Source organism: Schistocerca americana, chromosome 5, assembly GCF_021461395.2.
Source record: "Schistocerca americana isolate TAMUIC-IGC-003095 chromosome 5, iqSchAmer2.1, whole genome shotgun sequence".
In the NCBI taxonomy this organism is placed as follows: Eukaryota; Metazoa; Arthropoda; class Insecta; order Orthoptera; family Acrididae; genus Schistocerca; species Schistocerca americana.
This window is the reverse complement of record NC_060123.1, coordinates 202,804,007-202,830,737: the sequence shown is the minus strand read 5'-3', so window position 1 is coordinate 202,830,737 and position 26,731 is coordinate 202,804,007. Positions and strand designations below refer to the sequence as shown.

General features: G+C 37.5%; 1 protein-coding gene across 1 annotated transcript in view; it reads left to right on the top strand.

Annotated features, from left to right (window-relative positions):
- LOC124615302 (multiple epidermal growth factor-like domains protein 8) overlaps positions 1–21,941 on the top strand; it is a 368,566-nt gene extending 346,625 nt beyond the window's left edge. Inside the window, exons 39-40 of the mRNA XM_047143089.1 lie at positions 12,729–12,910; positions 15,721–21,941. Coding sequence (XP_046999045.1) covers positions 12,729–12,910; positions 15,721–16,572 — 1,034 coding nt within the window. The 3' untranslated portion in view covers positions 16,573–21,941. The remainder of the gene's footprint in view (positions 1–12,728; positions 12,911–15,720) is intronic.
- The last annotated feature ends 4,790 nt before the right edge of the window (positions 21,942–26,731 follow it).

The following is a 26,731-nucleotide window of genomic DNA, read 5'->3' as shown; positions in this document are numbered from 1 at the left end:
TTCCTCCTGCCACCGAACTTCACTAATTCCCACTATATCTAACTTTAACCTATCCATTTCCCTTTTTAAATTTTCTAACCTACCTGCCCGATTAAGGGATCTGACATTCCACGCTCCGATCAGTAGAACACCAGTTTTCTTTCTCCTGATAACAACGTCCTCCTGAGTAGTCCCCGCCCGGAGATCCGAATGGGGGACTATTTTACCTCCGGAATATTTTACCCAAGAGGACGTCATCATCATTTAATCATACAGTAAAGCTGCATGTCCTCGGGAAAAATTACGGCTGTAGTTTCCCCTTGCTTTCAGCCGTTCGCAGTACCAGCACAGCAAGGCCGTTTTGGTTAATGTTACAAGGCCAGATCAGTCAATCATCCAGACTGTTGCCCCTGCAACTACTGAAAAGGCTGCTGCCCCTCTTCAGGAACCACATGTTTGTCTGGCCTCTCAACAGATAGCCCTCTGTTGTGGTTGCACCTACGGTACGGCCATCTGTATCGCTGAGGCACACAAGCCTCCCCACCGACGGCAAGGTCCATGGTTCATGGGGGGCATATTTATATATTGTTTTAAAATTTTGACTATACCTGTTATGTATTCAGATGGAAAATGTTTTAATGTTTTGAATAGAGTGATCTCACTCAAATTTCCTTTTAACTACATGTGAGTCTCTTTATGCAATTTAATTTGTAAAAATTTGTTCTAATGCCTACCTGCTATTAATGTACCTTCCTGTGATATTGTTAGGTAAGGTAACAGGTTCTTCTGAAGAAGGCGGCGCCCCTAGTTGGCGTTGAAAACTAGTTAAAGAATTTTAAATTCTATTTGCAACCGGTTGGCTGGAAATTTGTGACATTGTAATTAATTACCATTGCTGATCACAGCCATATTCAAGACATGTGAGTACTATGGAAATTAAAGCATTCTTTGAGTTGTTGCTATTATCAGGTGTATTCAAATCTGTCAATGAAGATATAGAAAGTTTATGGGCAACTGATGGAACAGGATATTCAGAATAACGATGTCAGTAAAGCGATTTATGTTCCTGTTACCTGCATGAGATTTGATGATGTGAATTCTAGTGAAGAAAGAACAACTAACAATCACATTGCCCTCATCTCAGAAATATTTGGAAATTTCATTCAGAACTGTCAAAGAAACTATAGCTGCTCAGAATACGTGACAGTTGATGAAATGCTTTGCCCTTTTAGAGGTAAATGTTTTTTCAGAATTTATATGAAACAGAGGCTTGCTAAATATGGCATTAAGATTATGTGCCTTTGCAATGCTAAAACACACTATTTATTCAATGCTTTTATCTATATGGGCAAAGCAATCATTAATAAAACAAGCCAACTTTCAGTTCCAACACAGAATGTATTGCAGTGTGCAGAACCTATATTTGCAACAAACAGAAATGTAACTGCCGATAACGGGTTCTCTTCTATGGAGCTGGTTGACAAACTGATTGAGAATGGTGTGACTTATGTTGAAACGATGCACAAAAATAAATGAGAAATACCACCAGAATTCTTAGCCAGTAAACGACGGGTAGTAGAATCTACGTTATTTGGTTTCATGAAGGATAAAACATTGACATCTCAAGACCCAAAAAAGAATCGAAACATAGTGGTGATCTCATCAATACACCATGACAATTCAGTCAATGAAAACAGTAGAAAACCTGTCATAATTGAATTTTACAACAGAACAAAAGGTGGTGTTGATACATTAGATCAGAAATGAGCCAATTATTCAGTCTCTAGAAGAACTCAATGATGGACATGTGTAATTTTTTCAGCAATATTGAATGTTGTGAGTGTAAATGGATTCGTATTATGGAAGGCATCAAATGGTGGAAAACGTATGAAACGTAATCATTACAAAACAGAAGATGGACTAAATTTGATAAGGCCATTTACCGCAGAAAGATAGATGTGGTATTCTTCATTTTCAGAGAGTGAAGAGTAGGATAGATAATTTTCTAGGGCATGCTGATGAACCACAAAATGAGCTATGACTTGGATTAAAAAAAAAAAAGAGGAACATGTTATTTATGTGGTCCTAAAGCAATCGCAAAAATATGACAGATGTTTGAAATTCTTCTGTAAACAACATGCAGAAAAAAACTGTTGTGTACCAAGTGCCATTCTTAGTTCAGGTACTGATATAGATAACATTTGGACACTTCCATGTTTTGTTTTCATTATTTTTGTTTCTGATTGATGGCATGAAGAGTCCCTATTTATGTTAAGGGGAAGTTATGAGAAACTCCGTAGTATATCGAGGTTTTTTAATCTTAAGTCTTTTTTGTAATCATGTAGCATTCCAAAGTAAGGTACTAAAAATTCCTGTAAAATATGAGACATAGGACTTGAAAGTTAAAAAAAATAGCACAATGTAAAATTTTTGCTCAATAAAAGTTGATTTATATTTAAAATAAAACTTATTTTAATACAATCATATTGCATTTACATATGAATTATATCTTTTATGGGGATTATGTTGAATTTTTATTTAAGGGTTCATTTGGAACTGCTATTCCAGTTATGTTCGTCAAAATATCGATTCCGGTTAAGGGTTAAAATTTATAAATAGATCTTTACATGATGTTACCCTTTCTTTTTAGCTACAATCCACAGTTCTTTCTTCTGTAACACAAAAGACTCTGTTCAAGTGTGAATAATATATTTCTCCCCACAGCACAATACTATAAACCAGAAAAGGATGCTCAGAGTAAAAAATATACTATCGTTAATGTTTCTGGATTTATGTAAAGGAATAGCCTCCTACAAGCATATAGACTAGATGGTAGCGTATTACATGCAGGATCATCCTGATGTTTACTGGTCAATTTGTTATTGTTATTAAAGTTTCACATTCTAGACAAGCCATTCAGGCCCAGTCGACTGCTGTGCCAGCCGTTGCCATGTTTCTTGACCCCCTGACCACTGCTGCTTGGCCAGTTAGCTCCTCAGTTGGTGTCAACAGGCTCAGTACACCTCGTACCAGTCCTCTCACTTGGCAGTACAGGGAATCAAACCAGGGTCCTCTGCATGGCAGTCAACTGTGCCGACCACTCAGCTAAAGAGGTGGACATATCATTTGTATATATGCCCAAAAACTTTTAAACAGGGCTTATTTTGTCCAGTGGTCTTTCATTCCTCATATTTTGTTCATTTGATCCATCAGGCTAAGGTTATATTGCTTTGGTTTTTGAGAGGTTAATTTTTAAATCTTCACTTTCAAACCGATCATACCCCCCCCCCCCCCCCCCCCCTCCTCTATAAATTTTTGAACAATCTTAAGGTGGTTCTGTAACACCATTGACAAGTAATGATAAGAGAGAGAAGAAATGAATATTAATGCATAAAAATTAGAGAGGCATTTGTCCAGTCATAAGTACCCCACTCTCATAAAGACCACTTGCGATCATAGCCAAAATGTTTGCTGTGGCATACAAGCAAAATGTTCTTGAAACTTCCTTTTTAATTGATTATGTAACTTGATTCGGCCTGCAACAAGTTACTGTGACAATTGAATTTACACAGATATTAGCAGGAACAGAAGACTTTTTACCATATTTTACATACCCTAAGATGCATATTAATTTTTAAAGATGACTATAATTTTTAAGCTTTTTTTTTTCAATAATATTTTTACCATTTTTATAATTAGATTGCAAATTCAGGCTAAAAAAAATCTTGGTTTTTAAAACCAAACTGACCTTTAAAATCTCCGAAAATAATCATCTGAACTTTCATCATCATCTTCTTTTTCCTCCTCTTAATAATCATCATTGTCCTCTTCATATATAAGATGGTCTTCACAGCTATTGGGGGCATTACTTGTGCTGCACTTCTTGAAAGGTTTAACAACATCTTGTCTCACTCTAGACAACGGCTGTTTTATCCACTGACACACACTTGTTTGATTGTAGGTCATTTTAAAGCTCGCTTCAACATGAATTCATGTTGGACTTCATCCATTTGTTTCATTACTCTCTCATGTAAACTTTAAATGGTTTACTTATCGAGACATCAAGAAGTTACAGTTGTGAGTTAAGTCGTCCTGGAATAACAGCAAGCTTTGTATTTTCCTGCCTCAGTTTCTCTTTCACGGAATTTTTCAAATGACTACTAAACTGATCTAGCACAAGAAGAGAACTCTTCTTCAATACAGCACTTTTTCTTCTTTCCTATACATTGTTAATCCATAATTTCACACCATTCTTGTCCAACCAACCATTACCATGAACATGAACTACATACACCTGGTGATATTTACAAGGCTTTGGCATTGACTTGTGCTTGAAAAAGATCATTGGATTAAGTTTATTGCTGTCAGCACAACATGAAAGGGGAACAATGTAGTGCATTTTTTCATGTCCACTTGTTTCAGTAGTTACAGTTTTAGCACCTTTCATGGGAACAGTTCTGTTACTAGTCACATGAAATGTCAGAGGAATGTCATCCATTTTCGCTATTTGGCTTAGTTCCACGCTGTTTTTCTTTAGATGTTGAATAATAAAGTCAAACTTTTGTGACATTTTCTCAGATATTTTGGTTTTGGTTCGCATGCTAAGTCCACGATGCTTCATAAACCTGTAGCACCAGCCAATTCCACCTATAAAGTCTGTGAAGTTCCACTGTAGGGCTAACTTATGAGCACATACTTGAATTATTTTTGTATTAATTACAGTGCCATTTGACAGTGTCCTTGAATCCATTTCAATATGTCATCTTCTAGTTTTGGCTATTTTGCATTCAGTCCTCTTTTTGAAGATTTAGTCTTCTTAATTTTTTTTAGTTCTTCTTTACTAGCCCGCCAATCACGAGTGGCTTTTTTTGTTGGTGGAGGGCCAAAAGGCCACTCAGCTACTCTTTTTCCATGTTCTTCTGCATGTGCTACTACTTTCAATTTATAGCTTGCAGCATATTAATACCTTCTATTTTTCCCATTGTGTCACTAGCTACTAACAAAAATATTGTACTGTTCCTGATAACACAAATAACACTGCCACCATAGATTGCATCATAGGCTAGACAGCATTGTGGGTTTGTGATAGCGGGTGGGAGAGAGACAGTGCTCGAAAGCTTGTGAATCCCTGCAACTCATGTTCGTTGAATCAGTGCACTGCTGCTGCCAGTTGAATCCAGTGTTATCAGATAGAGATAGGATTCCCACAGCATTGTGTATCTGACCATTTTTAAGACTGGTGGGAATTTTAAATCAAACACTGGACATTTTTATATTAATTTTGAGTATAAGATGCACCTTGATTTTGGAGGTAATTTTTCAAAGAAAACAATATGTCTTATACTCCATAAAGTAATGTATTTAAATTTTAGATATCAACTTTTTAACATTTGACTGTAAGGGAATAGATGCTAAAATGAAACCACAATCACATTCAGATGCAGTTGAAGATCCCGAAATTCAGGACCGTGTGCCAATGAGATAGATAGATAGAGAGAGAGAGAGAGAGAGAGAGGGGGGGGGGGGGGAGATAGCAAAACACATCTACATTGGAATTATGACATTAGATGAGATGTCAAAACTTAATATAGTGGCAGGAAAGATAGTACACAGGTCAGAAGTCAAGCGGTAAAGAAAGGAAAGACTGACAGCAACTAGACAAAAATGACCCACAACAAAAATTCATTGTCCAATATATTATACCTCAAGATATTTTGTGTGACTGTTGCAGGGTCAATGTCTGCATCCATAAACTCTCACTTTCAACTTGATAGCCATTATGTCAGCATAATATGATGAATTTATTCTTGATGATGATAGCTGTTGCGTGACATTGGTCGTTTCACATGAGACTAAGTCAGGTGTACTAAGTCAGTGATGAGACCAAAAGGGGTAATAGGAAAAAGATACATGTGCAATTGTGTGATAGTGGTGATTCGAAGAATATGAACCAAATGGTGAAGAAATATTCTGTGCAGCTGTATGTAGATGGAGTTGCATGTTGCACAAATTTCTAGAGAGAAGGGGAGGGGCATTCTGACCATCTGTTAACCATACTAGTGGGTTAAGTGCAGCAAATAAAAGCAAATGCAAACCTGGTTGTGTGTTCAATAATGAATCAACAACTCAAAAAGTTAGTTTTTTGCGAGTGCCAAAGAAATGTACAATATTGACCTTTGTAAGTTGCCTTCAGTAGATATTGTGTACCAATCTTCTGTACCAGAATATCTAATAACGGTAGCTGGCTGTTTTACTCCACTTTATTTCATTGAAGATGGAGTTCAGATGTTGCAAGAAATTCTGTAAATCTTCCTTCTCATGTGGCCGTATGACAAAGTTATCATTAACATATCTGTAGAAAGCTGAAAGTTTTAATGGTGCTGAGTCTAGCGCCTTGTCCCCAAAGTCTTCCATATATATATATATATATATATTGGCAACTGCAGATGAGAGAGGGCTACCATTATGGATGCCATCACTCTGTTCTTAGTATTGCTCACAAAAGAAAACGTTTCTGGAAATCAGAACAAAACAAAAAAGTTTTGTGATTGTAGGCCCAAATTCTTTTCCAATTAGTTATATTGACTGTTGTTGTTGTTGTGGTCTTCAGTCCTGAGACTGGTTTGATGCAGCTCTCCATGCTACTCTATCCTGTGCAAGCTTTTTCATCTCCCAGTACCTACTGCAACCTACATCCTTCTGAATCTGCTTAGTGTATTCATCTCTTGGTCTCCCTCTACGATTTTTACCCTCCACGCTGCCCTCCAATACTAAATTGGTGATCCCTTGATGCCTCAGAACATGTCCTACCAACCGATCCCTTCTTCTGGTCAGGTTGTGCCACAAACTTCTCTTCTCCCCAATCCTATTCAATACTTCCTCATTAGTTATGTGATCTACCCATCTAATCTTCAGCATTCTTCTGTAGCACCACATTTCGAAAGCTTCTATTCTCTTCTTGTCCAAACTAGTTATCGTCCATGTTTCACTTCCATACATGGCTACACTCCATACAAATACTTTCAGAAATGACTTCCTGACACTTAAATCAATACTGGATGTTAACAAATTTCTCTTCTTCAGAAACGCTTTCCTTGCCATTGCCAGCCTACATTTTATATCCTCTCTACTTCGACCATCATCAGTTATTTTGCTCCCCAAATAGCAAAACTCCTTTACTACTTTAAGTGCCTCATTTCCTAATCTAATTCCCTCAGCATCCCCCGACTTAATTAGACTACATTCCATTATCCTTGTTTTGCTTTTGTTGATGTTCATCTTATATCCTTCTTTCAAGACACTGTCCATTCCATTCAACTGCTCTTCCAAGTCCTTTGCTGTCTCTGACAGAATTACAATGTCATCGGCGAACCTCGAAGTTTTTATTTCTTCTCCATGAATTTTAATACCTACTCCGAATTTTTCTTTTGTTTCCTTTACTGCTTGCTCAATATACAGATTGAACAACATCGGGGAGAGGCTACAACCCTGTCTTACTCCCTTCCCAACCACTGCTTCCCTTTCATGTCCCTCGACTCTTATAACTGCCATCTGGTTTCTGTACAAATTGTAAATAGCCTTTCGCTCCCTGTATTTTACCCCTGCCACCTTTAAAATTTGAAAGAGAGTATTCCAGTCAACATTGTCAAAAGCTTTCTCTAAGTCCACAAATGCTAGAAACGTAGGTTTGCCTTTCCTTAATCTTTCTTCTAAGATAAGTCGTAAGGTCAGTATTGCCTCACGTGTTCCAGTGTTTCTACGGAATCCAAACTGATCTTCCCCGAGGTTGGCTTCTACTAGTTTTTCCATTCGTCTGTAAAGAATTCGTGTTAGTATTTTGCAGCTGTGACTTATTAAGCTGATAGTTCGGTAATTTTCACATCTGTCAACACCTGCTTTCTTTGGGATTGGAATTATTATATTCTTCTTGAAGTCTGAGGGTATTTCGCCTGTTTCATACATCTTGCTCACCAGATGGAAGAGTTTTGTCAGGACTGGCTCTCCCATGGCCGTCAGTAGTTCCAATGGAATATTGTCTACTCCGGGGGCCTTGTTTCGACTCAGGTCTTTCAGTGCTCTGTCAAACTCTTCACGCAGTACCATATCTCCCATTTCATCTTCATCTACATCCTCTTCCATTTCCATAATATTGTCCTCAAGTACATCGCTCTTGTGTAGACCCTCTATATACTCCTTCCACCTTTCTGCTTTCCCTTCTTTGCTTAGAACTGGGTTTCCATCTGAGCTCTTGATATTCATACAAGTCATTCTCTTATCTCCAAAGGTCTCTTTAATTTTCCTGTAGGCAGTATCTATCTTACCCCTAGTGAGATAGGCCTCTACATCCTTACATTTGTCCTCTAGCCATCCCTGCTTAGCCATTTTGCACTTCCTGTCGATCTCATTTTTGAGACGTTTGTATTCCTTTTTGCCTGTTTCACTTACTGCATTTTTATATTTTCTCCTTTCATCAATTAAATTCAATATTTCTTCTGTTACCCAAGGATTTCTACTAGCCCTCGTCTTTTTACCTACTTGATCCTCTGCTGCCTTCACTACTTCATCCCTCAAAGCTACCCATTCTTCTTCTACTGTATTTATTTCCCTCATTCCTGTCAATTGCTCCCTTATGCTCTCCCTGAATCTCTGTACAACCTCTGGTTCTTTTAGTTTATCCAGGTCCCATCTCCTTAAATTCCCACCTTTTTGCAGTTTCTTATATTGACTATGTGAGTAAAATCCATGTGAAGAGGGAAACAGTATTGGCTCTGACTATATGATTGAAGTTGGGCAATCTGAGCTTCTGTAAACATTTTATGAAGTGAACACAACTTATAGCTGATACATAAATACTCGTATTGTGCAATGTGTGGGTGTTGGAGATATGTCCTTGGCATATGTCCTCACAGTGCACCTTTGGAAGTCCAAAGAGCCTAGGTGGTGTGGCAGCATGAGGCCAAAGTTTCTTTGCTGTCGCTTCTATAGAGGAACTTTGAAGAAGTTAGTCTTTTGCACTGCTTCTAGAGCTGAGCCAGAAAGAGGGGGGAGATTATGAGAGATAGATAGATAGATAGATAGAGAGAGAGAGAGAGAGAGAGAGAGAGAGAGAGAGAGAGAGAGATGACCAATCAATCTAGCTGCAGGCCTGAGAGGCATAGAAAGCGTATTTGCAAGAAAGAATTTTGAATGCACAAGGATCTCCTTTGCACACCAGGAAAAAAAAGCATCCCAGAAAGAAAAAAATAAAATGTGGCCGTAAACTTCTGGTCAAATAAAATTTTCTTCATAGTTTTGGGAAAATGAAGTAAGTTCATGGTTTACTGATCTGCCAACAATGAGGTCTTATACACTAAGGTGACAAAAGTCCTGAGATAGCAATATGCATACATACAGATGGCTCTTGTATCAGGCCTGCCGCAGTGGCCGTGCGGTTCTAGGCGCTGCAGTCCGGAACCGTGGGACTGCTACGGTCGCAGGTTCGAATCCTGCCTCGGGCATGGATGTGTGTGATGTCCATAGGTTAGTTAGGTGTAAGTAGTTCTAAGTTCTATGGGACTGATGACCTAAGATGTTAAGTCCCATAGTGCTCAGAGCCATTTGAACCAGCTCTTGTATCATGTACACAACGTATAAAACAGCAGTGCTGTGTCAGAGCTTTCATTTATACTAAGATGTATCATGTGAAAAGGTGGCCAATGTAATTAGGACCACATGAAGGGAATTAGCGGACTTTGAACTCAGAATGGTAGTTGCAGTGATGTTTGAGGCATTCCATTTCAAAAATCTTCAGGAATTCAGTATTTCAAGATCCACAGTCAAGAGTGTTCCAAGAATACCAAATTTCAGGCAACACAGCATGAAATAACCACAGAAATCCATGTGGGACATATGACGAATGTGTCAATTAGATCAGTGTGTCAAAATGTAGTGTTAATGGCCTATGAACGCAGATGTCTGATTCGAGTGCCTTTGCTAACAGCATGTCATCACCTGCAGCACCTCTGCTTGGCTCACGACCATATTGGTTGGACTCTAGATGAGTTGAAAACTGTGGCCTGCTCAGATGAGTTCCAGTTTCAGTTGGAAAGACCTAATGGTAGGGTTCAAGTGTGGTACAGACCCCACGAAGCCATGGACCCAAGTTGCTGTCTCCATAATGATATGGGCTGTGTTTACATGAGGTGGAATGGGTCCTCTGGTTCAACTGACTTGAAATAGTTATGTTAGGCTGCTTGGTGACCATTTGGAGCCACAGTTGTTCGCAATTGGTTTGAAGAACATTCCGGACAGTTCAGACAAATGATTTGGCCACCCAGATTGCCTGACGTGAATCCCATCAAACATTTATGGGACAAAATCTAGAGATCAGTTCTTGCACAAAATCCAGCACCAGCAGCACTTGCAATTATCGATGGCTATAGAGGCAGCATGGCTCAATATTTCTGCAGTGGACTTGCGCTAAGCTGAACAAAAGGAGGTCCGACATGATATCAGGAGATATCTCATGACTTTTGTCACCTCAATGTAGATAGAGCACAAACTCAGACAGGGAATGGGTGGAAAGGGAAATGGGTCAGCACTTTAAAAGGAACTATCCAGGCATTTACTTTAAGTGATTTAGAAAAATCACACAGAATACCTAAATCTGTATTGCCACCATAGATTTCAATCACTGTTTGGAATATAGGTGAAATGTCTTACTACTGTGCCAACCCCATCATAATTTTGGCTTTCACTTACTGCTTTGATTGGTATTTCATTTCTGTTTTTAAGTAATAGATTCATGTCTCATCTAAAGGAACTAATGAGTGATCACTGGCTGTTGGGTACTATTTAAAGTGCTCCAAATGATGTTGAGAAATTTGTTTTCACATTTCCTTGTGGTCTGCCGTCAATGGTTATGCCATCCTTCAAAAACAAAGTATTCTCATTGTTAATGCTTCAAGTAAAATTGATTGTACTAATACTACTATACTTTACATGTTACATATTTCATTCATCTTTGATTGCTAAGAATCCAATATCATATTATGCATTTCATTGATGTTTTCATGTTAAGTTACAGCTTTGAGACATCTTCCAAATGGATCATCTTAAAGAGAAATGCAGCCTCATTGAAACAGAGCTATCAATTTCTTAACTGTGGAATTGAAGCGGGAAAAAAATTGAAGGAACGTATTTCTTATAAGCCTTCATAATCAGTGGTTGATACTTTGTTGGTGGTAAATTGTCTCAAACCAATAAATTTATAGTGGCACGGTATCCTAGTTCAATATTTGAAAGAAACATATGAAACACCATTACTTTAAAACTTTAAACAAAAAACATACAATTCATTTATATCAATTCTGTCATTGTGCCAGGCTGAAAACTTCAACTTTGCTTTCATAAATAAATGCATTTTGCTTCCTATGTATGTTATTGTAACAATATTATGAAAAGGAAAGTTACTACCCACCACAAAGCAGAGATGTTGAGTTGCAGATAGGCACAACAACAACAAAAAATTTCAAATAAGCACTCAGCCAACAAGGCCTTTGTCAAAAATAGATCTCTCTCTCTCTCTCTCTCTCTCTCTCTCTCTCTCTCTCTCTCTCTCTCTCACACACACACACACACACACGCACGCACACACACACACACACACACACACACACACACACACACACACATGCAAATGCACAGACATGACTGCAGTGTCTGACAACTGAAACCACACTGCGACCAGTAGCTGCAGTGCATGATGGGAGTGTCAACTGGATGGGAATAAGGAGGATGCTGGGGCGGGAGGGGGAGGGATAGTAGGGTAGGTGTTTGGGACAGTGAAGTGCTGCTGGGGAGTGCGCAGGTATAAGGTGGAGAGAGGGTAGGGCAGGTAGGTGCATACCTATTTTCGACAAAGGCCTTGTTGGCCGAAAGCTTATTTGTGACAGTCTTTTTTTGTTGTGCCTATCTGCGTCTCTAGCATCTCCGCTATATGGTGGGTAGCAATTTTCCTTTTCATAGTATTGTTACATTCCATCCTGGCTTTTCTATCGTTTGATTTGTATAGGTCACTGACTTAATAATTATGTACCAGGCTTTAATTATTATCTGTCATTCTTTTTAGTAATCCATCTCTGCAGCACATAAGTCCATCTGTATTTCCCCTTTTTCGGCAAACAGTTTGATTGCTCAGCCTTAACATATTCTACCCTATTTTCTTTTGAGTGTTAAATGCATAATCTGAGGGTTTGGACTTAACCATTTATCTGTTTTGTAAATGCAGGTGGGAGCTCATAAATTATGTTTGATTTCGTACTGGTCCTTGCAATTCAGCATTTGTAGTTGATATTTGATCCGTGTTCTTCTTTAAAAATACTTCCTTACATCAGCTTTCAAGTGCTAGTGAGCATGAGTGTTATGTACACTAATGACTCATACTTATTGTGCAGAACTTTTAGAGAATAGTTTGTTTGTAGCTGTAGTTGATGTAACTATTTTTGGTTACTATTTTGAATGTGAATATTCTGTATAAAAGAGGCAGTTACAATCTAGTTTTGGACTGCTAGAATATCAGACTTAATATTACAGATGATCGGGTTGTATATAATGTAAAATGATATACACTACCTTAAATGTACAACTGTGAAAATCAATAAAGATACCTAGAATTTTATTTGTGGCACAAGTAATGTTGCATATGTTACATTTTGCTTTGTCTGTGGAGCACATAGTTGTCTAACTAAAAGTAGTTTCTCATTTTGTAGAAGAGTGCAGAATGAAGCCTCACCCTCTGAAGCCAGGAAAGGTGTCGTTTTTTGCTATACAACCAAAATTTCTGAATGTGGACATACGTGTCATTGTAGATGTGACTCAAGGAGCTCTAGATTTCTTTCTCAGTGCAAGTGAAAAAACTTTCATTGTGCGGAATATCAGTGGAGAACAGAAGGTATGTACATTTATCTATTTCTGCTACAAAACTGGGACTTATATGCTGGGGGCATATAAGACTAGACATTTAACTGGTTCCAAATAACTGCTGACATTACTTTCATTTTTTAATTTAATCATTTTCTGTTTATTTTCACTACATTTATAGATTCTTTCTGCAACAGAACACCACTTTTTGTAGCATCCCACTGATACCAAACCAACCTTCTCTTTATGAACTTAACCAGTCGTATTGTAGATCATAATTATTTCTGCTTTGAAGGACAAATCTGCAGAACTTTCCAGGAGAAATACATAACATTTATGTATGCCAATCTCTTTACACTGAGGTGACAAAAGTCATGGGAAAGTGGTATGTACGAGGGGCAGTCGAAAAGCTTTTAGCCCAAGATAGTTACTGTAATGTCTCTCACAAATAACACCACCTACTTTTATGGTGACCCTTTGTGGGAATGCAAGTCAAATTTCATGGCTCCAACTTTGTTAGTTTTGCCACTAGGATGCATTGTATACCGTAGCATAAGCAAAATGGTGAATATCGAGAGAATCAAGAACTGTGCTGTGATTGAATACCTTCTTTTGGAGGGAATGATGCTAAAGAAAATTGCGAAGGACATGCGGAATACACTTAAGGACACTGCTCCGCCTTATGCTGCAGTGAGAAACTGGGTGTCCGACTTCAAATGTGGAAGAATGAGTGTGGAAGATGCAGCAAGGAACAGAAGGCCTGTCACCATTGCCACTGGTGAATAAGTGACTACATTTCATGATATGATTTTGCAGGATTGTCGAACAACATTGCAGCACATTGAAACCTCATTTGGGATCTCCCATGGGCATGCTCATAACATTTTTGTGTGACCTTTTTGTGCACTCTCCAGATTGACTCCATCAGACTTTTTTCCTTTCCCAAACCTAAAAGAACACCTCAAAGGATGACAATTTTACAATTATGACGACTGATGCTGTGAACGCCTGGTTGGATTCGAAATCAAAGACCTTTTATTTGAATGGTTTGCAGAAGTTATCCGAGTGTGCCCACAAGTGTATTAGTGTATACAGGTATTATATTGAAAAATAAATTAGTGTTATGAAATTTCTGTCATTCTTTATTTTTAGGCTAGAAACTTTTTAAACCCCCTTGTCCATATACAGATGGCAGTACTATTCCATACACAAAACAGCAGTGCAGTGGCTAAGCTGTCATTTGTACTCAGGTGATTCATGTGGAAAGGTTTCCTGTGTTATTATGCCTGCACGATGTGAATTAAGACTACAAATATGGAATGGTAGTTGAATCTAGATGCATGGAGCATTTCATTTCAGAAGTCATTAGGGAACTCATTATTTCGAGAGCCATAGTGTCAAGAGTGTACCTAGGATATCAAATGTCAGGCATTACCTCTCACCACAGACATTGCAGTGGCCGACGGCCTTCTGTTAATGGCCTATAGCAGCGGCATTTACAAGAGTTGTCAGTGCTCTCAGACAAGCTACACTGCATGAAATACCTGCAGAAATCAATATGGGACTTGCAATGAGCACATCCGTTAGGACAGTGTGGTGATATTTGGCATTCATTGTCTATGGCAGCAGATGATCAATACAAGTGCCTTTGGTAACAGGATGGCATCACCTGCAGCACTTCTCCTGGACTCGTGGCTATATTGGTTGGACTCTACATGACTGAAAAATTGTGGCCTGATCAAATAAGTCCCAATTTCAGTTGGTAAGAGCTGATGGCAATATTCGAGCATGGTGAAGACCTCGCAAAGCCATGAATCCAAGTTGTCAACAAGGCACTGTGCAAGGTGGTGGTGGCTCCATAATGGTATGGGCTTTGTTTACATGGAATGGACTGGGTTCTCTGGTCCAAATGAATCAATGATGGATTGGAAATGGTTATGTTCAGCTAATTCGAGTCCGTTTGCTGCTGCAAATTCAGGGCTTCCTGTGCCCAAGCAATGATGGAGATTTTGTAGATGACAGTGTGCCTTGTCATCAGGCCACATTTGTTTGCGATTTGTTCGAAAAACATTCTGGACAATTTGAGTGAGTGATTTGAACTGCCAGATTGTCCGACATGAGTGCCATCACACATTTATGGGATATCATCAAGATGCCAGTTCATGCACAAAATCCTGTACCAGCAGACAGCTGTAGAGGCTTCATGGCTCAGGATTCCTGCAGTGGACTTGCAGAGACTTCTCGAGTCCATGCCACATCGAACTGCTGCACTATGCTGGCCAAAAGGAGGTCTGACACAATATTACGCGGTATCCCATGATTTTTGTCACCTCAGTGTATAAGGCCACCAAGAAACATCGTTTGGTTCAGATTAATTTCTAACATCTTCAGGATCTGGACTCATTAGCAAGAACTGCCTCTGCTCTTTCCTCCAGACTTTAAACACCTAATCCTAAATCAGTCTGACCCAGTCCTTCTCAGCTCAATGACAATCTTCCAAATCTTGATTTCCGCTTCTCTGATGGCTCCTTATAAACTGCTGACCATGTCAAATTCACTAGGCACCAAAAGAAATTATTATTATTTATTTATATTTGTCTTCAGATCTTGGACGAAGACCTTGCACATTCAAGGATTATTGTTATATGAGTTTATGCTTAGAAGTATAGAATAAAAACGAATTTGAACAATTAATTAGTAATTGGGTGCAAGGAGAGAGGTTTTGTATGTGAATTTACTTATTTCAAAAAACTCATCTTGCCTGTCACATATATTTTTTGAAGTATTTTTTCAAATTATTACAATGTTATTCCTTAATTAAATATTGAATTTTCTTTATAGGTTGACCTGGACAAACTATTCCAATACTCATTAGTGGATACCACTGATAACGCAGCAACTGAAATAAGAATGCTTGATGATCCACTGCCAGTTTACACTGCAGAAGTGATTCGAAATAATCTTTGGCGAAAGCACAAACTTCTCATTCTTGAAGCTCTTCCAGAAAGTCTTACAACATATATAACAGTGACAGAGAAAAATACGATATTAATTGTGCGTAATGTACATAACAGATTGGTCTTAACTTTGCCCCAAGATAGCCATGAACTCAACATGACAAAGTTTTACATGGCTCTTGTTGCAAGCACATCTGGGAACAATACTTCCAATGTCGCATATGGTACAATATTTTTCAGACAAGACCAACTTCACATAGACTTATTTGTTTTCTTTTCGGTCTTTTTCTCTTGCTTCTTCCTCTTTCTTGCTGCCTGTGTTGTAGCATGGAAAGCCAAACAAGCAGCGGACTTACGACGGGACCGCCACAGACACGCTGTTGAAATGTTACACATGGCGAAAAGGCCATTTGCATCTGTTACTCTACTTCTGGATTCTCTAAATGATGACAGTGACCAGCTGCAGATGCTGCCATCTCCTTCATCAGCACAGTCACCTCATAGGAGGAGGTTGCGGAAGCAGCCACCTGTTACTGTGGGAGACGTAAGACCAGTTGCTGTTGAACCAACAGATGATGGTGTCGCTGCTGTTGGGACACTGTTTGTTCAGCTCCCAGGGGGATCTGATGCACCTGTTCGTTTAGCATTAGCATCATCACTTATTCTTCTCGCACGTGTTTATCCTTTAAATGGAAGAGCATTTCTTAGGCGCAGAAGTAGTCATGCACCGACATAAGATGTATAACAATATTTCTTACAATTTGCAGAATGTAGTGTACACAGATCAGAACCCGTGCAGTAATTTTCAAATACATATCTTCTGTACCAAAGGACTCACATTCTTCCTCATGTCCATTCCAAACATTTTGTTTGAAACATCAAGTATTATTACAGAAGTTATAGTTGTGTGGCCTGCTAGTTTTTGGGTTTGAGTAATCAGTAAGCTATGCACAAAGTATTTCTAAGACCTGTGACTGTGAAACAAAATATGTGTAATAATGCCGGAGCACTTCTGTTCCTTAAGTTCAGGTTAGGAATAAAAACAACTGAATGCAGAGAAAATGTTGCATGTTTAAATTTTGTTGTGAGAAGGTCATCATAAAAATTCTGGAATTAATATGTACATTTTTTAATTGTAAATAAGATAACTCCCACAACTACTTAAATAATGAAATGAAACATGCATCTGCTTTCAAAACTTGGTAGATATGTAGATTAGTATCTAATGAAAAGGCAAGCTCTCTGTGTTATTTTTTTCTGATTAATGATGGTACCTATATTAGTAAGATTATTCTATAATCATTTTCTCCATATTGAGATTTTGAGTCACTCCACCACTGTATGGTAGCTGGTGAACAGAACAGTCCATTTGCAAACAGTTTTAGTAAGAACGACCAGTTTTGACAGTAAAGAATGTCATTTAAAGTAGCGACAGATACCTGAATAATAAATAAGCAACAATATGTGAGTAATAAAGTGTAAGGGAGATAATCAAACAAAGGAAAATCCAGGATGAAATAATGACAATATTATGAAAAGGATGGATTGATACCATATAGGCACAACAAAAAGACTTTCAAACTAGTAAGCTTTCAGCCAGAAAGACCTTCACTGGAATTAGAGAAAAAAACACACACAAATGCAAATGCAACTCTCACAAACATGACCACAATCGTGGGCTGCTGTTTGCTGTCTTGACCTCAGCAGCCAGAGACTGTGGTCATCTGTGTGTGAGCTGCTTTTGCATGAGTGTGTGTATAAGTGTTCTCTAATTCCGATAAAGGCCTTTCTAGCCAAAAGATTGATTGTTTGACAGCCTTTTTGTTGTGCTTATGTGTGACTCAGGATCATGTCTATATGGTGACTAGCAATCTATCCTTTTCATAATTTTACTATAAGGGAGATTATATTATATAATCTGAATAACATGATTTTTTTAATCTACAAAATACGTAGACTAAGTAAAGTGCCACTAACTAATATTCTGAAAGTAAATGATAGTCAAAATAGCTTGTAGGGAGGGGGGAAGAATGCAACTGATGAGCTGTAATGTTCTAACAAGAAATAATGGTAATAAGCTTACTAGTTATGATATTAAGATCTAAGTCAAGACTGTAATAGAAAGTGAGAATACTCACAGATTGAAGTAATTGATAGTTGCTAACCTTCAAAGAAGTGGATTGGCTTGGGTGATGGGAGATGGAGATGAATTACTACAATGAATTTCTGGCCCTCTACTGTAGTCTGGGCAACTTGTAGGTTGTAACGTATTATGTCAGTCATAGTGCACTGTAATTACCCTTACACTCTCTTAGTCATTCCATGCAACAAGTATTCTCTATTTGTTATTCAAGTATCTATTGTCACCTTAAACTAATTTTTTTAAGGTCAAAACTGATTATGTTTAATCAAACTGTTTGAAAATGGAACTACCCTATTCATCATTTTATTACGTAATACTCAAAGCTATTGCTTCTTGTTGTGTCCATTGGATTCCTTTTTTATTTTTGTTATTTGTACAATTTAAGGTGCTGTTATTGAATCTTGGTTGTAGAAGATTACTTATGAACCTGTTAGTTAATGTCTTGTTCAGACTGGCAGTATCTGACTGCAGATTTTGTAGGAGAGTCATTTATGTAATGACTTTATCTTTAATGGCAGAGCATCACTCCTGCTGCTAGTAAAGTTAGTGGTGTGATTACAGAACTGTTGCAAACCTATGAAGAGAACTGATTAGATAGATACTGAAAAAATTTTGTACTATTCTCAATTGGGTAAGTACTGACGTTGGTACAGGAGCAACAGAAACATAAGATAGACAATGATTAAACTCGAACTTATGAAACAGAAGGTTCATTTCTCAGGCTTTACGACTGAAATGTGATTGTAATATGTGTCCAAAGTTGACAAAGATAGTAGGAAGGAAATTAATTACCCTAGACCTCTGTGCAACAACGTAATGGAAGAAAATAGATTGCAAATATTTTAATGAAATTTACAAAAGTGGGAGCTGTTGATAAGCACAAAGGGCAGATAATAATGGTGAGATAATAGATTGAAAACAAATGCAGATAAGTGAAAACTGTTGTTCCTTTGGACTAATGACCTCAGCAGTTGAGTCCCATAGTGATCAGAGCCATTTGTCGTTCCTTTGCATCAGCACAATTTTCAGTGACATCCTAACAGTTCTGTTTTCCACAGCTACTCTTAATCTTGTGCATTAATAGCTTTCTCAGCAACATCTGATTAAAACTGTCGGTGGGTGGGTGGGGAACCAGCTGTGTAGCTGCCAATGGAAAATTTTCTCATAGACATAATATTATCTCTGACATGATAATTTTTAATGTGACTGATCTCTGTAATGAGAGCCATCCTGCATACCTCACTTGACATATATCGCTAACTTCAGTTGTTCCCCAGACACAATTCACAGCCATGCATTTGCAGGAAGATATCTCCCGCACATACAGGTTTTCATGTGATGAATTTCTACTGTCTCCTATTGCAAATCATGTAAGATAAAGAATGTGCTCCGCATTGCAAATAAATGGTTCATGATGACTGTCGTTCTGTTTGGGCTACATTGATCTCCTCATTCCAGGACTAATGTGCTGAGTTTTAAGCATAAGGATTGATTGTCACCATCTTCCATGACCTTTTTTAACAGTAGCATCATCCATATTACTTCTTTATTAAAAAAAAAATCTTTGCTCCTTCCAATTAACTTTTCTTACATCCAACTTTTTATGCTCTCCCAAAATAAATTTTTTACTCATTTCACATACATCTGCAGCTATACATCTCTCTCATCCATTGCATTTCATAATTGGCAATCTTTGCTGTCTTCACTGCCCACATGGGGGTATGAACTACTTTGAAATTGTCAGGCTCAATGCTCTAATATGTTTGTCCCCTGTCTCCCAGCGTTTTTTTTTTTTTTTTATCCAGAGAATGAATCTTCTGTTGCAGATCAAAGATGTATCATTATTAGTTACATATCTTATATTTTTCTCAGTATAATTGTGTTACAATTCCCGAGTTCATAAATTAGAACGTTACTTCATATCTCAGTTATACGAATATTTTTTGAATCACCAGGTCACTTGTTGTGTCTTCTTGTTTCAAATACAACCAGTTTCAATATATTGCCAGGTAGGATTAAAAGGAGAATTGATCTTTTGTCAGGCAGCTGTAATCATATATTTGTGTGTTAATAACGGCAATCTACTTCTATTAAAATAACATTGTCATTGACTTTTAGTGAGTTCAAGGGAGCAGTTAACTGTACTCTTTCTTGAGCACTACATGCTCACTGTGTTGCTGTTTTGCAGAGCTTTGCGAAATTTGGCTGCCTGCACACTAGCACAACTGTCTCCCACCACTGTTGTCAATCACAAAGCTATTTAAGCTGTAGTTGCTGGCAACCATTCCACGTAAGTGTTGTAATGTAATGTTAATTTATTAATTGTGGTGTACCTTTTCTTTATTGTTGTAACAATTTGTTTTAACGTAGTTCTTTAAAGGCCTTTTCTCTTGTATAGATCTTGATATATTTTGTGTGTGTCTGTAAGGTGATCTGACTATAAGTGTTCTGAAAGGTCAGCCTAAAGATTTCATCGGAAAGAGACAATACTCTTGGAAGTGGGTTACTCCTTGAGTGTTCCTCTTGACTGATGATTTTTTCAGCTGGTATTCAGCCAGAAACATCGTCTAGCAGTGTGCTATGTTTCCTCCTCATTCTGCTTTTCTGAAAAATAAGAAATTTACTTGGCATTCCTGAAAAAAACTGGAAAATGACTTTTTTACTTTTCTTGAAATTTGTAAATATTGTAAATCCATGTAATATTTCTTTTTTAAAATATGATGATAAAGAGAAAATGCAATAATAGTAGCAGCAATTTTTAAGGAAGACTAATAAGGGAAAACAAAAGGAAAGATGGTGTTCACGTTTATAAATACTATCTTTATAGAATTTGTGATCAAACTTCTGCAAATTATGTTATCATTTCTGTCTCTCCAAGACAAACAAACACAAAATTAATCTGTTCAGACAAAGCATGAAATGTTTTGTTAACCTGCAGCTCACATTAAAAGGCATAGTCTTTTGAAGTTCATATTTTTGTAGATATTCTGATAAGGAAGAAATATTGAACAGCTATTTTTTTACTTTAGAATACAAACAGAGTCAAATTGCAGGACAGTATTAAATATAATAGAATGTAATATCATTGTGTACATAATGTAAACTCCTATTGTACTGAGTGAGATAAACATGTAAGACTCTCATAATATTTTGTCAGTATTATGTTATGTGATAACAAACTGTATTGCAAAGGTAACCTTGTGGTCCTCAAACTGTGTATGGCTTTTAACACCAATAAAAGCCCCTGAGAGCCAGTGAACTAAACACTTTAATGTTTGACATTTTGATGCACCTAAAGATTTGGTAGTAAAACATTTAACATACCCTATAGAAAATTTAAAAAAGTAAGTTAAAGACACTACTGTGTTTTCAAGAAAACAGAACTAAAGAGAATAGTTTTCACAATAAAAAGAAAGTAATGTGCACAGTTTCTGAACCACAAGGAGTAATGTAAATGAATGACTGTGTATCTTTGATGTATATGAATGCTTCCACTTTTATATATTTTTAAATGCCATTTTCTACTGTCCTGTAGGATGAAGAATTTATATGACAAACATGGTATGTTGTTTTGTTTAAAACAATTACGATGCAGTCTTTCGTAAGAATGAGATTATTGTCTTGTTTGATACTACTTGAGAACTTGTAAATAACGTAAATCTTATGGTTTGGACATAGACAGATAGTATAAATATCTGTGTTATCATTTTGAATAGTTTAATATTATAATTTATGTGCTTGTGAATTTTTGTCTGTTTTTGTTGGTGAGATGTTTTATCTCCTTCTGAAGGCTGAACAAGAAATATCATTTATATAGCATTCCACAACAGTTTTTAAATGAATGATCTGATGTGTACATTATCTGTGTAACTGATGATAATTTCTCATCAGTTGTTTATCATTTATTTTACTTGAGGCAGCTATATCAAAAATTGGGAATAAAGTTTTACATCATGAATTCACATAGCATTTATTTATATAGCAAAAACACTGCAAATTTTTACCTTATATAATATGGTTGCTTAAAACTTCTTCATCTCTACTACATACACATTGTTGGCTAAAGAGCTGTTGTATCATTATTTAAATGTTCCGCAGAGTGAGAGTAGAATAATCCTGGGCAAACCACACTAAATCATACACATCACCACGTAACACACATACTATTCCTTTTTGAATTTATCGTGCGGTGGAAAGGCTACAGTGTTTCACTATAAGTCCTGGAAAGTGTCGGCAGATCAACATGAAAATTTAGTTTAACGTCCGCTCAGCAATGATGTTACTAGTGATGTAGTACAATGTCTGTTACGGGAAGGAAACCATGCCTTTTCAAAAGAACCAGCCCTATATCTGCAATACACAATTTAGTGAAATTGTGATAATTTTAAATCGGGATAGCTGGACAAGGATATGGATATAAGAACTGAACTGTCATTCAATCTCACACAATTGTCTGAATGGAGCCACAATGAACATTTCAACAGACTACTAACACATGAAGCATTACACACATTGCTTGCAGCTTGCTACAAATTAACTTTCATCACAAACATCGATCATTTATTTTCAGGTGGTAATGTCTTAAAACCAAAGGAAAGGGATCCTCTGCTCTGTCTAACATAGCATTACGGATGTCATGGAGTATTTCAGATGGTCCTTTTTACTGGGTAATTTTTAGTGGATGATAGCTTGTTAACTGTCCATCAACAGTTGAACATTCTGGGATAGGCTGTTTGTCAGAGAGAGAGAGAGAGAGAGAGAGACTTTTTGAGTAGATTTGCTGCATAACGGTTGCTCTATAAGATTTGTCTTTCCTCACAAAATTGTTTACCTTTGGACATAATCATGTAGTTAACTAATTTATGCTGAGACAAGTTCAGGTGTAATTTAGTACTGGCAGTGATTGGGAAGAAGTTTGTGTGTATTCTGTATAAAACAGTGGCTCTGCAAAAATTACTCAAATGATAACAAAGATCTACTGTTTGAAACATGATCTGAACTTGTAGCAGTAGCAATTCATTAAACTTTGCTTCGACCGTGGTGATTTTATGAGTTAAATTTCTCACATGGAAACACTTTTTTACACACATCAATGCCAAAGCATGCAGAATGTTTTTTTCACTGAAACATTCTCAAAAACAAAAAGCAATACCTACACTTTATTACGAGAAGGAAAGTTGCTACGCACCATATAGTGGAGATGCTGAGTCGCAGATAAGCACAACAAAAAGACTCTCACTATTAAAGCTTTTGGTCATTGGCCATCTCAGCTATATGGTGAGTAGCAACTTTCCTTCTTATAATAGTGTTACATTCCATCCTGGATTTTCCATTGTTTGATTAATACCTACACTTTTTTATAAGTATTTATTAAAAAAAATGAAATCAGTGGGTCTTGAGAGACAAGAGTGTTCAATTAAATGATTTGTCTGTAGTTCTTGTTTAGGTAGTTTGATTCAGCCTCTCTGTTTCCCAGTCTTAATATAGGCTAAAGAAGCAACTTTTATAGCTGTTATGAAGTGAAAGCAGGTGTCAACTGTGTGAAAGTCATTGCTGCAGCTTTCATCTGCCCAATAGATTTTACACAAATGGATCCACAGCTGAAGCAGCAGATCAACTATTTGAGTATCTCGAAACACTTCATATTTCTTTGTGGCTGTTGATTACTCATTGTTGGTTAACAATATTCTTCAGTGTGAGAACAGATGGCTTGAAATATCTCTTGCCTTCATGGATATAAGTGGGAACAGTGACTTCTGTTAACACAGCTGATTTCAGACATTGTATCAGTTCCTTCGTGTACTCCTACTGCTTCATAATTCTTAGTAATATCACTGTAGTCATCTGACATTCTCATGGGAATATTACAAATTTTACTTTCCAAAAAGATCACACATACATCTGAGCATTCTGAGGCAAGGTAGGCATTGTCTACAAATCTGTTTTAGCCTATGCATGAAGTTTTAAATTCTTACTGTGATTTGTCGACTTAGAGAAAGCTTTTGACAATGTTGATGGCAATACTCACTTTCAAATTCTGAAGGTGGCAGATGTCAAATACAGGAAACGAAAGGCTATTTACAATTTGTACAGAAACCAGATGGCTGTGATAAGAGTCGACGGGCATGAAAGGGGAACCAGTGGTTGGCAAGGGAGAGAGACAGGGTTGTAGCCTATCCCCAATGTTATTCAATCTATATATTGAGCAAGCAGTAAAAGAAATAAAAGAAGAATTTGGAATAGGAATTAAAATCCATGGCAAGAAATAAAAACTTTGAGATTTGCCAATGACATTGTAACTCTGTCAGAGACAGCTGCAAAGGACCTGGACGAGCAGTTAAACGGAATGGACAGTGTCTTGAAAGGAGGATATAAGATGAACATCAACAAAAGCAAAATGAGGATAGTGGAATGTAGTCGAATTAAATCAGTGATGCTGAGGGAATTAGGTTAGGAAATGAGACACTTCAAGTAGTTGATGAGTTTTGCTATTTTGGGGAGCAAAACGACTGATGATGGTCGAAGTAGAGAGGATATAAAATGTAAACTGGCTATGGCAAGGAAAGCATTTCTGAAGAAAAGTTTGTTAACATCAGTTGTAGATTTAAGTGTCAGGAAGTCGTTTCTAAAAGTATTTGTATGGAGTGTAGCCATGTATGGAAGTGAAACATGGATGATAAATAGTTTAGACAAGAAGAGATTAGCTTTCGAAATGTATTGTTACAGAAAAATGCTGAAGATTAGATGGGTAGATCACGTAACAAATGAGGAGGTACTGAATAGAACTGGGGAGAAGAGGAATTTGTGGCACAACTTGATTAGAAGAAGGGATCGGTTGGTAGAACACATTCTGAGGTATCAACAGATTACCAGTTTAGTATTGGAGGGCAGCACAGAGGGTAAAAATCAGAGGGAGACCAAGAGGTGAATACACTTAGCAGATTCAGAAGGATGTAGGTTGCAGTAGGTACTTGGAGATGAAGAAGCTTGCACAGGATAGAGTAGCATGGAGAGCTGCATCAAACTTGTCTCTGGACTGAAGACAACAACAACTGTGACTTGAGAGAAATTTATTTCTGAATCTAACGTTCACTGATAAAGGTAGTGCAGTGCTGAATGCACTGGAGGAACTTGCTTTTGGAGAAGATGGTTTCAAATACCTGTCATGACTGCCAAGTATTTTGTAGACCCAGGAATTTGACAGCCAAAGCGCACTATATTCCTTAGCATAATGTAATGGAAAATCCGGGATGGAAATTAACAATATTATGAAAAGGAAAATAATTGCTACTCACCATATAGCGGAGATGCTGAGTTGCAGATAGTCACAACAAAAAGACCAAATAAAGCTTTCAGCTAGTAAGGCCTTCGTCAAAAATAGACCACACACACACACACACACACACACACACACACACAAACGCAACTCACACACAACTGCAGTGTGTGTGTGTGTGTGTGGAGGGGGGGGGGGGGGGGGTGAGCATGTGTGTGTGTGTGTGTGTGTGTGTGTGTGTGTGTGTGTGTCTTTCATCTATTTTTAATGAAGGCCTTACTGGCCTAAAGCTTTATTTGTGACAATCTTTTTGTTGTGCCTATCTGTGACTCAGCATCTCTGCTATACGGTGAGTAGCAACTTTCCTTTTTATAATATTGTTAGCATGTTTTAATGTTTACAGTAAAACACCCATGTCACCAAACTACAACTTCAAATTTTGAGTTAACAGTATTTGATATTGTAACTGATACTACTAGTAGCATATGTGGTGGATTTTTTGAAAGTGCTGCAAGCACAACAGTTGAACTGCTAGCAACCTCAATAGTACTGACTGCCTGCAGACCTCACACTGTGATATGTTGATAGTTATTGCAATTTTGTGTGACTGAATCTCAGCTCCAATTTATGTGCTTTTCACTATGAAGCTCATAGTAGATGGGGCAAATAAGCCAGACAAATATAGGCTGATGTAAATAACAATCCCACAGTTGCGAGGAGTCGTCTAAATGATAATAAAACTGTGAAACTGTTGTGTCTGCCTGTTTGAACATGCTGATCTCCAAAACTAGGATATTAGGAATGGAGTAGATTGCTTCTTACCATAAAGATGACCTGCTGAGTTGCAGACAGACACAAAGAAAAGACTGTCACACATGTAGCTATCGTCAAAGCCTTCTGTCACTTGTGTGAAAGTGTGCATGTTTTCTTTGCTGAGGAAGGCTCTGACAGACAGTTACATGTGTTACAGTCTTTTTGTTGTGCCTCTCTGCACATGTCATCTTTACCATGAGTAGCAATCTGTCTTATTCCTAATATTTGTTATTATTCCAGCTTGGAGTTTCCATTGTTTAATCTCCAAAACTACCAGAAGAATTTTCGTGGGGTTTTCGAAGGTAACAAGACTGCACCTTGGGGCAACATATAGACTTTATTTCAACAAAATTGGAACACAAAAAAGATGGCAATTTGAAGTCTTATCTAAAATTGTCCCCTCAGCTTAGTAGTGTGGATGACTAATCAACACGACTCACCAGAGAACTGTATTCTGGGGTATTAGAGTTCCATTCACTACACTTCCCACACAGAGGACCTACTGTCGTGACCCCAGAAAGTACAGCTAGTTTTGTCTCTGCTTTAGAAGTGTGATCCACAACACAGTAGTAATACCAGAAATGGAACATCATTTTTTCAGACAAATACTTCAGAACAGTGACTCCAGAGATAACTGGAAAACATTTTTGAATCCTCTGATCA